Here is a 15,490-nt window from a genome sequence, read left to right as displayed (position 1 = left end):
AATGCTCTCAGGTGAATGGTGTGACTCTTGGGGTGTCCTGCACAGGGCCAGGAGTTGGACTCAGTGAGTATCTTGTGGGTCCCTCCCAACTCAAAAATCATAGAGTCGTAGAATATCCTATTAAGTAGTAATTTTCTGTGACAGGAGCAGGGACAGCAACACAGAACACTGTGTGCATGCTCTGGCTCCAGTGTTTGAAACAGCAATTTTAAGAACTTCCTATTATGATTTAGACATGCAGATGCTGTTTGCTTCTCCCAGCCCTAACTAAACTATGCAGAAAGAGACAACTGTTTTATTTGGCCTAAGATAATGGCTATGACAACACCATCCCCTGGTGCAAACCAGAACTGTGTAAGCCCAGCCAGGGGACCCTGCTGAAGGTAGGAGGTCACTTAAGTGCCCTAAGAGGGCACAGCCTTGCAGTTTTCCCTCTCCCAAGGACACATCTGTGTACCCAGGCTGCACCTTCACTCGGTCAAATCACTTCTAGGTCCATCTTATTCCAAACCAACCCTCAGTGCATCTGCACACAGTGGGCTGCTACTAATTATGTAAACAGCCACCACTGCTGAAAGGTCAGGATCCAAGAGTTTTAATAAACACATGTCAAAATCAGTCTTGCGTCTGAAATAGATGAGGATGAGCGTGCATAATTAGGGAGACTTTCTGAAACAGAAAACTGCTTAAGATTTTCTTACCTTCACAAACAACATGAAGTTACTTTCAAGTTAAGTGTCAGAGAAGACAGAAGAAATGTGAAATCAAAGGGAAAAAATAATTGATTACAGCAGAGTAGAAAAGCTCAATGACTTTAAGGGGAGGCATCTTGAGATTTGTTTTTCAACTGAGACTGCTAAAATTTAATCAGAATTATATTCTAGAAAGAAAAAAAAATAAAGATGAAAAAAAGGAGCCTTCTAGACCTACCTCCCTATCAAGGCTTGTTAGAAATTATCAAAGACTGCACATGAATTACATCTGGCACAGATAAGCCACAGGAGAGAGTTTAATTAAATAAGTTTATTGTCTAACGCTTACAGTTGTTACATCGCCGCTGTAAAGTGCGACAAATTTTCAGCAGGAACTCCCCGTTCCCCCTTTTCCAAAACTCCTATGAACTGCTTTAGGAACCAGGCCTTGTTCTTTAGACTCACAAAAGCAAAGTGGACATGAAGTTTCAGTGGCACAGTTTTCACAAGTACATGGTTGAACAGAACTGCTGGGCCGCCCTGCCAGCGCTGACAGCGGCTGCCAGGCTGCCCCACAGGAGGCCTGGGGCAAGAACCTGACTGCCCCAGCCGCAGCAGCTCCACCACAGAACCAGTTCACAGGTGAGATGAGTATCAGCCGCCGGGAAAATGTTTGCTTGCCCACCCTCAGAGCTCAGAGAAAGGTGCCTGGGTGGAGGCACCGCAAAGGAATAAGGACTGCTGAGTTCAGTGGTGGGGGGAAATGTGAGTTAAAAAAGTATAAAAAATTAATGTAAATTACAGATACAAATAATGTCAGGAATACTGGCACGTGGCAATCTGAACTCAGGTTTTTTGTTTTTCCTATTAGGGACAGGGAAATTAATTTAACATTTTACTGCTGTGTGCAAAGACGTTTACCACTCTCAAACTGATACATTTTACCATCTCACTGTAGTAGTGTCTGAACAGCAAGGTAGATGAATTGTTTCCAGCATTACAGGCAACACTAGATAATAATACTTAAACAAGATAATGTAAACTTTATTCTTAAGGCAGCTGGTACTAATGCTGCACACAGGCATCGCTCAATGCCCATTACAGTAATGGGACATGTAGCACTTGAAAACAAGTAGAAAGAAAATAGCATTATTGGACTAAATGACGCATGTTGTCAAAATACTTTCCCTTTCACACGAACCATGAAATATTTGGACACCTAGAAAAATAATGCACCTACTCCTCCAACTTCAGCCTGTTCTTTTACAAATATTTCAAAATACTGATAAATAATAGTGACTGCAAGCAGAATGCCAGTGCCAGAGCCAATGGCTCCTAGAAAGTCAGCCAGTACTGAAAGGGCACCGATGCACAAACCACCAAATGCAGCTGCTGTAGGGATATATCTGCAAAAAAGGAAAAAAACAGGAAAGAAAAACGTAAAAATCAAGGTATCTATCTTTTACAAATATGGAAGAGATTCAATTAAAATTATCTCATTATACCACTTAAAAAAAAAGACACTACAGGTTAATCTCTAATCTGCTGCTGTAACTTCTTTTGCATAATTAGGAAAAGGCAACAGCTGAATGGGAACAATCTTTCCTTTTGCAGTGGAAACAGGTATCAGATTTTTCCGAGAATCTCTGCTCTGGTTGACGCTTCCCCAGCACTCTTCACCATCCACCTGGAAGTCAGCATTTCCTTACCTGTTAAGCTCATGAACCATTGAAGTATCCCTGTGGCCTCTCATCACCATTTGCTGTTCTTTGAGTTGCTTGGCAACCTGCAGAAAACATTATTTTATGAAACTGCTGCAGTGTTTCACAGTCGATGTTTACTGGGATAACAACCATCACTCAGTAGCTGGTCAGTTCTAAACCAGAAGCACTGTTTGAAAACAATTAAGGTAGAACACCTACATCTTTTGCTGATGAGCCAGACACCTCAATCCAAGTCTTGGAGAAGAATGCACAGGATCCCAACATAAATATTATATAAACTATTACATGGACAGGATCCTCAAATATTGCACCCATGGATTCTGGAGGGGACAAGTAGTAGCACAGGCCACCAACGGGGTAAGAGCGAGCAGGGCCACCTCCACTGACGTCCTGAGAGGGGAAGAAAAAGGCAGTTAGTTTTCTCACAGACTTCCCACATTCCTGTCCTGTATTTCTAAAGGAATTCCTGTTCAATGTTTGGAAGTTTTTATATACAAATGTTAAAAAGTAAGTATTCCAGTTGGTTAAATACCAAGGTTTCACATCGAAGTAAAAATGCAAATAATTTTATGCAGCTAAAATGTGATAAAATACTTACTGCCCACTGTCCCAGTAAGTTCACCAAGAAGTTGCCACTAAAACGAACAGACAACATCTGGGAAATGACGTAGAGGTTTGACACTAAGGCAGACTGCAGAATGATGGGAATGTTGGAGGTATAGAACAGCTTGATGGGATAGCTGCTGTACTGCCCACGGTATCGTGCAGACTTGATGGGTAAATCCACTCGGAATCCCTGCAGCAAAGAACACAAATGCACCAGGGTTAACTTCTGAGACACAAGGAATTCCCACTATGCCCCAAAGCTATTCCTGACCATGCAGTTCTTGCTAGATAAACATGGAGTGCAAGGTCTGAGATAGTAGAGCCCAAAGGCTTTCTGCTACAGCCTGGATTACAAATTTTACGGACTTCAAAGTGTTAACTGGTTGGTTGTATTACATTCTTTTCACATAAACATGGTTTCTCATCTTCTAACTGGTACTCCTGTAAAATACATTTTATAGAATAGGGGTTGATAAAAGCCTGTAATGGCTTCTAACTGAAGTAGCCAGTTACCAGCAGGCTCTTGTGTAGTAAGCCCAGTTTTCTGTTTTCTGGGGCAGGATCCTGTGTGAGTACACCCAAGAAAAACCACATGAACTTGAAAACCTGGTATTTCTTTTCTTTTCTTTTTTAAATTTTTTTATTGCCAGCACTCAAACTCAACAACTTAAAAAAAATTTTCAAAATCACATTTTAGCCCCCCCCCCAAAAATCTTCATATGAATCCTCGTTTAGTGTCCATTTTAGTAGATACTTAAGATTTAGAAAGAAACACTAATTAAATGTTTCAAGAAAATTAGGGAAAAACTGGTAAGCTATGCAGTCTTCTAGAACAAATCTGTCATACACACCCCAAAGAAGCAAAGTTCTCCAGCTCTGTCCAAAAGTATTCTTTGAAGTCAATGATGAATATTAAGAATATTATTGGTGTGATGCAACCGTTGCAGTACCAGAATCCATTTAATTAAAAATATTCTCATAATGTGTATGGCATTTAATGGAATGTGAGATTACACACTGAGTGCAAGTAGGCCTGACTGTAAAATTTAACAGCTTTACAGTCACAGAGATAATTGTTACTGAAATAAAAAGAGTTTGTTACTCAAAGCTAAGATACTTCAGTTACTCTGGCTTAAACCTTCCCATCTTTTCCCAATGACTGCAGTGTCCAGGGTCCAGGTGCACTTCTACCTCTGCAGAGCTGCTGTGAGGAGTTTTACCTGGAAATAGATGACTACAGCAAACACAAACACTGTAGCAATCAGGTTCATGAGATTGGGCAGATTCTGTCGGTAAAAAGCCTCCCGCAAGGCCCGGACTTTGTCGGTTCGTGTGGCCAGGAGATGGAATAATGCAATCACAGCACCCTCAAACTCTGTCCCTGCATGAAGCAAAAAAGTGGAAGAAAGGTTCATCTCCAAATTAAAAACATTTAAAAAAGAAGTACCTTTCTTTTGGAAATTTTAAGTATGACAAACAGAAAATTTGATATGATAGGACATGGATCCTGTTATAACAAATATGTCACAATACAGAACTCTTCTTTAGCTTATGGAATGTAAAATGATCTAAAGAAACATTATTCCTGGTTAGAAAAGCCAAAAAACCCCATCAAAGTCACACACATGGAAGAATGCTCTCTTCCTTCCTTTTCTGGGAGCAGGAGGATGTTTGGAAGGAAGAAATAATAAACAAGGTGAAAAACAACTTTTAGAAGAACAGTAATAAAAATGCAACAGAACTACTAAGAATTAGGTTCAAATGAAAGCAAACTGAAAACATGGCTCAGGATTTCAAATGAATGCAATAAACTACTTAATTCCTTGATGCTGTATCTTAAAGTGGTATTTCAGGGGTCTCAGAACAACCAGATGTTGTCAGAGACCAGCTTAGGAATGAAGAGATTGCAATCTCTGAAGAATCAAACCAGTTTACAGTAACTCAGAGGCCCCAACTACAAAAGTATCCTATAGCCACAAACAACAGCTGGATCACAAACAACTCCTCTGAATGTACAGTTGTCATAGGTCATTTCCTATCTTCTCTATTTCCATGGACTAAGTGATGCTAAAACAAGACTTTCAGTTTGGAAATCCAAAAATTTTCATTGAAAGGACTTCAAGTCCCATTTTAACTGCTGCACTTCAAATCAGCAAAGGCAAACTAGTACTAATCTCCATGTAAGTCAGACATTTTTATCTTCAATGTTAATTGGACAAGTGACTTCAGAAGCCAATCATCACACTAAAACTTTTTTTTTAAATGCCATCCAATAAACTTCTGATAGTTAGTGTGTAGTATACACCCACTGAAACATGTTGTGACTGACTGTAACTGCACACATACCTCTGCCAGTGTTGATGGTAGTGGGACTGAAAGCTTTCCAGACAATGGTTTCACAGATATTGGTAGCAATAAACAGGGAAATACCAGACCCCAATCCATAACCTTTCTGTAGCAACTCATCTAGCAGCAACACAATCAAACCAGCCACAAACAGCTGTGAGAAAAGAAACAAAACTGAGCAGAAACAAGAATAAATCAAGTCAAGAGCTGTGTATTAATCCCCTGCTTCAATATTTTCATCATGTCGGAGAATGATCATTAAGTGTTTCATCTAAATGTCATTCATGAAGTGTTTCTGCCCTCTTACATACCAAGGCCTGCACATCTCACCTGGCAATGAGCTCTGTGCCTTTTTTCAAGGCAGACACAGCAAACAGATTACTCAGTAATAACTTTTTTTCTAAAACAATGTTTAAGTTTGGGCATTTACTGCTTTGTTCTACAGGAGAATGTCTCAAAGCTGCAGCTGTGCCATTTAGTGAGAATTCCACCACAGCGTTGAACGGCAGCCACTGTTTCCTAAGTCCACCAATTCCTGTATTTTCAATTAAGCAGCCACTCCTACCTGAAATACTTTCGATATTAACTACTCCACCACTCTCCTCCTTTATGGAAGATTTAGAATTTCTCATATCTAGACAGATAAAATGATGATGTTTTACAGCATTAAAAAGAAATAAATTGAAGTCACCCAGACATAGAAAGATTTTTCCTTCCAGCTATACTGTATCTAACCAGTCTCAGTTACACACAAAATAGCTCATTACAAACCTGAATTATAATAAGAAGACAAATTCCAGCACCCATTTCAGCAGGATCTCCATACATTCCAGTCATAACATACACAATGGCTTGCCCAATGGTAATAATCATCCCAAATACTAAAACAAGAGAGAAAGCAAATCCTTTAAAAAAATCTGAAGTCACCTACCAAAGAAATCTCATATCTAGTACCACTTAGGCAGGCTGCTTTCCCAAGAATAAAAATATACTCAGTAATTTTAATTGGAACACTTCTTACATTTCTGAGCTCCATTGAACAAAGCTCTGTCTTTCGGAGTATCACCAACTTCAATGATCTTTGCTCCTGCCAGCAGCTGCATGATCAAACCTGATGTCACAATGGGTGAGATACCCAATTCCATCAAAGTACCTAAAAAAGAAGAAAAATTAATACAATTGCCATTTAAGCACCTCTCCTAAAGCATTAGGTCTCTTGAAAGGTTTTTGACCTATAAAGATTATTTTTAATAATGCTTCCAATATGTATATTCCTGTACAGGTATGACAAAGACAGTTATGGCCTCACAAAAGGCTGCTGTATTAAAATCTGTAATTTTGAAGGCAGCATGGAAAACCCATGTAGCTTTTAATTACAAATATTTTTGTGGAACCATGCTAACACTGAAGGCCAATGCACACTGAACTCAGCTTTTTTTGGCATATCCTCAAAGAACCTTTCATTGGACAGCATCTTGTCCCTGGTTGTTTATTCTGTCAGTGTTTCAGTGTCACATTTTCCAAAAGTTTAGTTTTGCAGACCACAAAAAGATGATGCAGATCCACAGTTTCTGAGAACACTGCCCTCGGAATCACTAACTCTAGTCAAGAGTTTAGGATTAAATTAGTTCTTAACAAAACAAAGACTGTCATTAACATGTTCTTACTCTGACAACTCACTGGCACAGTGTCACTGAGGTATCAACTTCCAAATGTATGCAATTCGAAGAGGGAAAGCATTAAAATAATTATTATAATTTCGTTCTTTCATACTTGTATCCTGGAGTTTCCATGTTAAATATTACATCACCTCTCATGGAAATCTCTATTCCTCCAGCAGCTAGAAAATTAGGATGTCAAAAACTTTAGCATTCACCTCACATCCTCCAATGACTTCTAGTCAGTTGACTTAAGTGAAAATTCACTTTCCCACTCCTGCTTTTTATTTCTTTCAGTCTTCCTAGCCTTTTCTTGGCCACTGTTACCATTCTGTCTGGGTAGGGGACAGCATATTTAGTATCATGCACTGCTAGGGACGCACCAAATTCTGCAAATTCTGAAGTAGAGTTTGAAGCAGAGAACTTCTTTACCTTACTATCCTCACTGGTGTGACAAAATCTGCTATTCCTAAGTAAGGAGTACCTTCACATTAGAGGGTTCCAGTGATTTTCTTACTTCCAGCCAATTTTCCAAGCTCCAGATGAGATCAGTGTCCTCATTTAGAGTCATGCATGACTGGTCACCCATCTTAAGTTTCAGACTTCTAGCATTAGCTTGAATTTTCTTATACATTTGGTTGCGTTCCACATTACTCTTCTAAAATAAGTTAGTTTGGTTTTGCTAAACTTTATGCCTACTCATCTCTGCCTTTAGCTTTTCCACCTAGAAAATTACTCACCCATAACACTGCCAAACTATTATGAAGTGTAACTGACTTGCACAGGTAAGGCACTTCCTAATCAACACCCTCATACTGCACATTAGTGCAGCTCCGAAATGGGAAGCCAGAAGATTCCCTGTTCCATATATTAGTTAGAAAGAGACTGCTCTAAAATCCTGAATGCAATCATCCCAAAACTTGTCAATCAATATTAATCTCATCTGCATCTCACAGAAACCCTGTTCTTAAGATGAAACATGCCTCAAGTACTGATTTTAATTACATCGGTGCTAAGAACTTTACAAAGTCTTCCAGCCTGATGTCTGGGTTGTGTGGAATTTAACAGCCAACTGTTTTTCTCCTGGTCTGTTTATCCCGATAGGAAACAGAGGAAAGAGTAAGTACCAACCTCTGTTTGATGCAAGAATGACTCGCATCCAATAGAAGGGGTCTGCAGAATCTGATGACATGATTCCAAACAAAGGGATCTGTCAAAGTGCACAACAGCATTAAACAGATACACACAAATAGCATGCATTAATACAAAAATCTTAGCATGTAATGGTTCAACTGTTACACTGTTTAATTTTTTTTTAATTAAACTACAGGTACCATCTCTTTTAATCCTCCAACAGGGGCATAACTCAGAGGACTAAGCTAAGACCCTTCTACAGGAAAAAACAGAAACCCTTAGAAAGAAGAAGTTTAAATATTGAAATTCTAGAGACAGAAATATGTTTTGAAAAATCCCACAGAGAACTGTCAATGCTAGACAAGTTCACAAAAAGCTTCCAATATTCTGTATGTCAATATTGAGGGATTTTGAGCTCTTCAATAAAAAGACCTTCCTAATAACCAAAACAAGAGAGTAGGAATCCAGGCAATCTTCAAGATCAATTTCTGAAAACTCTAGTCTGCACCATCAGTTTTCCTTATACAACTATTATAATCTCTCATACAGATTCAATATTCTAATTATGCATACATCCAGCTGCTAGTAAACACAGATAAAAGACATCACTTTCTAGCTCTAGTATCATTCCCACTTCCTCCTTTCAAAAAAAAGGGAGGTACAAGAGCTGGGTTTTAGCCTTTAAACAGTCCTTTGGAGCTGAAATCAAAACTATCAAACTATTGCCCTGCAGTCTGCAATGGCTGCATTAATAAACATAAGCTAAAAACTCTGATTCTCAAATGTACAGTTAGTTTTAAATCTTGCAAGAGGTCTACAAGTTCTAAAAAATGTATTTCAAGTAATAAATGGATTCTCATTTTCTTCAGTATCCAGGTATTCTTTGAAGAAAACCAAAAAACCCCTCCACTGTTTACATCCCAAGCACAGGTTCTAGGAACGCCTACAACTATGAGTAATAAGGATTACATAAATGTTTACAAAGACAGGCATTTTGGAGGGGTTTTAACTAACAACTTTACCAGGATATTCACAAAAAACAAGTTCTAAATGTCAACTTAAACACTTCACAAAAACATTTTCCTCCAATCTTTACAATCCATCAACTTGTTGAAGAGGAACTTGGTAAAAAGTCACTTTGATTCAGTTTTCACACTTGAGAGTCCTAAAATTTAAATGTAGCTATGAACAGAGGGTAAACAATGCATTGAATTGCTCAGTTTGTTTATGCTGCTCAATAAATAATTATCTTGGCTGTTTACCCTGCAGCCATTATCATCATTTGACAGGACCTTTGTAACAAGAAAAAGAGTTATGCATTTCTGACTAAATAAAAAGCATTAGTTTCTAAAAACATCTATGATCAACAATCAAGAGATGATAGAGATTTCAGAGAACCAGGTTTTCTGAACTGAACTTTAAATACTTTAACATACAAATAAAACCTGAAACTGGTAGGTCAATATGAGACACTCATGCTTTCAGTATACTTCTTACGTACAGAACACACATTTTCTGACACAGACAACATCAATACCTACCTGGCAGCACACTAAGAAAATGAAGAGTGTGATGGCTGTCCATAGTACCTTCTCTCTGAACTGGATCTACAGGACAGAGCAGAGATAAGAATGTGTTCACTGTACACAGAACTTCCACTGCACTCTCACAACAGTACTAAATGCTGTTACCATTCAGAATTCAATGCAAAGATATCGAACCAGAAAGCATCACTCCTCATTGGAACTTATTTTTAATATTATTTCAGATTTGAGAGAGAGAGAGAAAGGTAACTTATGTGGGACTGGCAGACATTCAGCCACTAGACTATATTTTATCTACAGTATTCTAATACAGTGGGTATTTATAGAAGAACAACAGCATGGCTAAAATCATGGACTTACCAGAGCAAACATGAAAGATTAATGCAAAAAACTTATCTTCAGTGCTTAGTGCTCTAGGCTTCAACAGAAGTTGTGTAAAGCTGGGTTACTAAACTAAAGCACTATGAAGTTTTTAGAGGAACTGAACTGTTGTGAAAAGAAGTGACAAAAACGAGAAGAACCATGAGTTTTCAACAGCAATTCAGAATATTTAGGATTAAGTTCTTCAAAAGGGTCTTAGAGGAAGCTTTAAATTCATCATTATGTTCATGGACATAGACCACAAAATGATTTTTAAAGATTCTTTGTTTTCCTCCAAAATATTTTTATTGATGTAGGTTATATATTACTTTAAAAAGAATGCCAGACCAATGATAACTAGTCATTATTTAATTGAAGAGAATCTCAGGGTCACAACATTTGAGGCACCTGTAATTAGTGCCAGGTACAAGAAGAGAGGAATCACAAGATTTAAGTTTGAGCCAGAGGATTCCTCAAAGCATGAGACAGAAAGAAATGCACTTGAAGAGAGCAGAGAGAGCTGAGATGCAGGGTTATGTTCAAGTTCCCACCTCTCCTCCAGGGACTGTAAACCTGAGGGTTAAGTGTGTTCACCGCAGACAAGTGTAGAGCAGCTACTAAAACATGACATGAACTAACACATAAGAGAGATACAGCAGAAATGGTTGGAGCTCTCTGCCTCCAACCACTGAATCTGCCTGTGGAGAAGTAATAAGAAAAAGGATTAGTGCCTGGTTTAATTGGTACTGAACACCCACAAATGAGCAACTACAAACCAATGCAGCAGCAGCACAGGTCCTCAAGCAAAAGGAAACCCAGAATGTAGTCTACATCTTTATAAGTGAAACCATGCACTTAGAAGCAAAATAATCCAAGTAATTTAATTTATTTCCTGCTACTGCCTCACTCTTAAAAGAGGACAGATGCTAAAAATACTTACAGCACAGAGTTATAAAAAGAAAAATAGTGACAGCAGGAAATAAATCCAAACAAAATGCTGTGTTAGACTATGCAGTGCTGACCCACTTTACCAAGTCTGAACTCCACAATTCAGATTTTAAGCATAGCCTTCTAAAACCAAAAATGCTTAAGCAACTTATCTCTACAGCTTCACAGTTAACATTGGCTTCAGAGGCATCAGTGAAAGTCTAAAACTGCTCTGGTTCTCCCTGTAACTGTGGTGAATAAGAGCATTAGAGGAATTCTGCATCACCCAAATCACAATTGTTCACAAGGAAAACAGTCTCTATGAGTAAAGAAGACAAAAAAGAAAAGGGAGTCATCCAAATCCGTATGTCAGGAATGGCAAAATACAGAGTGGTACCAAAATATTCTAGCCACAAATGCTAACAAGCACAGGGACAGTAAATTTCACCATCTGATCTGATTCAATTGGACATTTTCTTCCTTTGACATTTTTCTTAAATCATGTGAAAATGAAGGGACTTGAGCATTATCATCTTAGTGCTCTGAACAGTGTGTTCTTCTTAGAAAATCTGTGCATGAGGGAAATAGGAGCCCATTCTACTAACTACAAAAGTAGCAATCACTTTTGCTAATCCAGTTGGCCAAAACACAAAAGCAACACTCCCTAGAGATGGAAGAAACCACTTCCCTCATCAACAATAATGGCAAAATGATTCGCTGAGAGCCCAACTGAATCAAAACATCATCTTCACTTAACAATCAATACATGTTTAATGAAAATTAATCTCTTTTTCTATTTGGTTATCTAAATTTCTTCTTCTGGCCTTAAACCAATCCACTAAAACCATTACTAGTCATATCTGCCTGTGACAGCTTGCAAGAAAACAATAAATTATAGAGAATTAGTGTTACATGGAATGACCTAAATCACTTTACAAACTACACAGAAACAAGGAACATGACTGAAAATGGTCTCAGGGCTCTTCAGCCTAGGAAAGATGTTCCAAATTATATTTTCACTTTAAATTTGTACAAAGCTGGCAATTGGCAGCCATTGTCTAGACAGCAACCTAAATAGCAGTAAAGACAAAGTGACCCAAATAGACAGGACACGAATCTTGGCACCTCTCTGAGCATCCTTCATCTGCTGATAGACAACAAAGACAGATCAAGCCCCTCTTCCTCTCTGGCAAATAGCACCTGCCAGTGAGTTTTAGAGAAACATCAGTATCTGTAGGTTTGTGTCAGCTTTCTCTTCTCACTCATCTCACGAGACAAAAATGGGATGGCTGTAACCAGCTAATCACAATATGCCATAAATCAGCACCAAAAGATTGCACCGAGGTTCCCCACTGCAGAAGCAAAGATGGGCCCCTGCCACCCAGAGCTGGTGCATCCAAGCCTCAGCATGCGGGTCTGGCTCTGGAGATTCCTGCTCTGAAAACGCCTTTGTCTGACCTAAATAATTTGTTTAGAAATCCATCCCAAGGCTGAAAGATGCTGGAAAGCAACTAGGTAAGACAGATGGGTCAAAGAGCCAGGGGGCAAATCTCAGTCTTTAAAAAATCAGTTCCAGAGGGCCATAATCATCAGTTTTTACTGTATCTTCTCTATTTAATCCAGCAGGCTCAGCTATGGTCACTGGCACAAACACCTCTGAATCCAGTCCTAGCCTTTGGAAACCTCTCATTAACCAAGCAAGATCCTCTGGGATGTTGTCATGTTCCCAGTTAAGCATTTCCTTTTAAGAACATAATAAACCAACATTTAGCTCTTAAGGAATTTTCATGGAAGTCATGACAATATTAAGTCAATTTGTTACTCTAAATAGATTGTTTGTCACCTGGGCAATATGTGCTTGCTTGAGTTTTGAAAGTAAAAAATAGTGTTTGGTTGGTGTTTTTTTTGGACAAGGCAGTTCTCTTCCTGATCTGTAGAAACTACCTATTTTTAATCTAGAAAATGTGCCAAGAAATGGAAGGAGTTTCAAGGGCTAGAGGACTAGAGGGATCAGCTGTAAATGATCTGAGTTCATTGATTTCAGATCAAAGAGAAACATCACATCCAGTAGGTGAACAGGGAGCAATTACCTGAACTGTACCACAGATCATTTTCCCACTTCAGCAAGGTGAATCACAGCTATGGGTGTAAGAAATACTTTGTGGGAAGAATTAAATTTGTGTTTCCTGATCTAAAGAAAAATTCTTTTCCAAGTAATATACAAGCCAGCTCAAAGCCAACAGTGGGATCCACAGAAAAACAAAGCTTGAAGACTCTGTTCTAGTATATTAAAATATATCACACGGAGCTGAAACTAAATAAACTTGATCTAGAATTGAGATTTAAAAAAAATGAGTTAGCATAATTACTAAAGGGAATGACTTACCAGAAGGGTGCTCAGAATTCATCATCACAGTAATGTTTTACCTTAACATGGGTTCCCCCTACTCCAAAGAATATGTTCTACTTTAGGGCCCACTGTCAGTATCTATATTGGAGCCTGGACTAGAATATCACAGTATTCCCTCCTCTGTGAACTAATAAATGTAAGAACATAACGTGGCACTCACTTTTCTTTCCGGTTTCTGGATTTCAGGTAACACTGCACAGAATGGCTTAATAACTTCTAAAAATTTTACTGTTACAGAAAAACAAACACACAAACACAAAAGAAGACAGAAAAGTATATTAATGAACATTTATGAATTTATAAAACTTCACAGAACTTCGTTTAGCTTCCAAAACTGTCTGAAAACTAATACCCTCTTCTTAAAACAGCTGAAAACAGGGCAAAAATGTGAAATAGAATTCTCGTTCTAACCAGATTTGGCCCATTCTTTTTACCACAGCTGGAATAATTTTAGAGAAGTGGTACTGTATGTATCACCAGAAGTGAACTCAATTGTATTCCATCTAAAAATAAATGACCTAGTATCAGTCTGTGCTAGTTAAACACAGAATGATACTGACATCAAAAGGTACCCAGGCAGAGATTAGAATCTTGTGTTTACTGAAGTATTTAGCTGAAAAAATAATTCAGTTATTAAGATATGTTAAGAAATTGTAATTTAAATCAGTGGAACACTTATTCGGATTGGAACTTCAGGGGATTTTATTTTAGCTTTTAATATATCTCTCTTCGCAGTTTCCCCTTTAAAAACACAGAAAAGCTCAACACTGTGAGCAGTTTTTCTGGGGAAAAAAAATTAAACCAGTTTAAAAAAAAAAATCAAAGCATTTGTGCTTGGTGAGGAATTTGCCCTCCAAAACTTGAACATTATTCTCAGTCCTGACAGACTGGGACAGACATAAAAAACCACCATTGGTTCCTTTTCAAAGAGAATGCATTTATTACACTGCAGAATGCATTTATTACACTGTAGAATGCATTTATTACACTGTAAGTAACATTTTGGTTGTAGCGCCAAGTTTATATTTACACTCTGATGTGACGTATGTCTCCTCTATTTATCCCAAGGCCTCAGACGGCTCGTTGGAAGGTGCACCTCGCTCCACGGAGGGTGGCACAGCTCTGACATGAACAAGATATCAGAGCATCATGGAATGGGTCAGGTTGGAAGGGACCACAGTGGCTCATCTGATCCAACCTCCCTGCTCACGCAGGGCCATCCCAGAGCACATGGCACAGGGCTGTGTCCAGACAGTTCTGGAATATCTCCAGTGACGGAGACTCCACACCCTCTCTGGACAATCAATTTCAGTGCTTGGTCACTGCACAAGACAGAAGTTCTTCCTCATGTTCAGGTGGAACTTCTTGTGCATCAGTTTCTGCCCGCTGCCTCTTGTCCTATTGGATGGCAGCACGGAGAAGAGCCTGGTCCATCCTCTTGATACCCTCCCTTTAGACACTTATACACACATATATATGCATAAAGGGTATATATACTATATATATAGTGTATATAGTGTGTACATATACATAGTAGGGCTGGAGTGGAAGAGGACACCCCGCCACGAAGCAGTGCCCGGCCTCACGCTTTGCCCGGCAGCACCGACCCTGTGCGGGGAGCGAGCGCTCAGCACCCCCGGCCCTGCCTGCGGCGGCACCCGAGACACGGCGCCCCCTCACCGGCCACGGGCCACCGCCCACGTCCTCCCCGCGCTGCCCGGGACCGCTGTCCCCCGCCCCGGGTCCCGGCCCGCTCCCTCCCGGCTCTGTCCGCACTCACTGCCCATGGCGGTGGCGGCCCGGCCGCGGTCCCAGCGCTGTCACCGCTGCTGTCGCCGCCGTCACGTGACGCGCGCTGCGGACGGGCCGTCCCTCCCCGCCCGGGGGGACACGGCGGTACCGCCCTCACGGAGCGCTCCCCGCGCCCTTCCCCAGGCGAGGGGAACCGGATCGGCGGGATCGGCGGGGAGCGGTGGCCGCCGCGGCGGGATCAGGCTGAGGGCGGGCAGCCGCCGCGGCGAAGGACCGCGCTCCCGGAGTGCTCCGCGCGGCGCGAGGGGCGGGCACGGCCCCTCACGGCCGCACCTCA

General features: G+C 40.0%; 1 protein-coding gene across 1 annotated transcript; it reads right to left on the bottom strand.

The window, feature by feature from the left end:
* Positions 1-1,003: 1,003 nt before the first annotated feature.
* Positions 1,004-15,385, bottom strand: SEC61A2 (SEC61 translocon subunit alpha 2). The gene is made up of 12 exons (XM_069034831.1): positions 15,182-15,385; positions 13,562-13,629; positions 9,702-9,767; positions 8,158-8,236; positions 6,390-6,521; positions 6,140-6,249; positions 5,369-5,522; positions 4,243-4,403; positions 3,015-3,212; positions 2,615-2,806; positions 2,402-2,478; positions 1,004-2,098 (listed from the first exon to the last, which is right to left on the bottom strand). The coding sequence occupies exons 1-12, from the start codon at positions 15,186-15,188 to the stop codon at positions 1,912-1,914; spliced, it is 1,431 nt and encodes a 476-aa protein (XP_068890932.1). The 5' UTR covers positions 15,189-15,385; the 3' UTR covers positions 1,004-1,911.
* Between the last annotated feature and the right edge of the window lie 105 nt (positions 15,386-15,490).

Source organism: Aphelocoma coerulescens, chromosome 1A, assembly GCF_041296385.1.
Source record: "Aphelocoma coerulescens isolate FSJ_1873_10779 chromosome 1A, UR_Acoe_1.0, whole genome shotgun sequence".
Lineage (NCBI taxonomy): Eukaryota > Metazoa > Chordata > Aves > Passeriformes > Corvidae > Aphelocoma > Aphelocoma coerulescens.
This window is presented reverse-complemented; position numbering and strand designations above follow the sequence as displayed.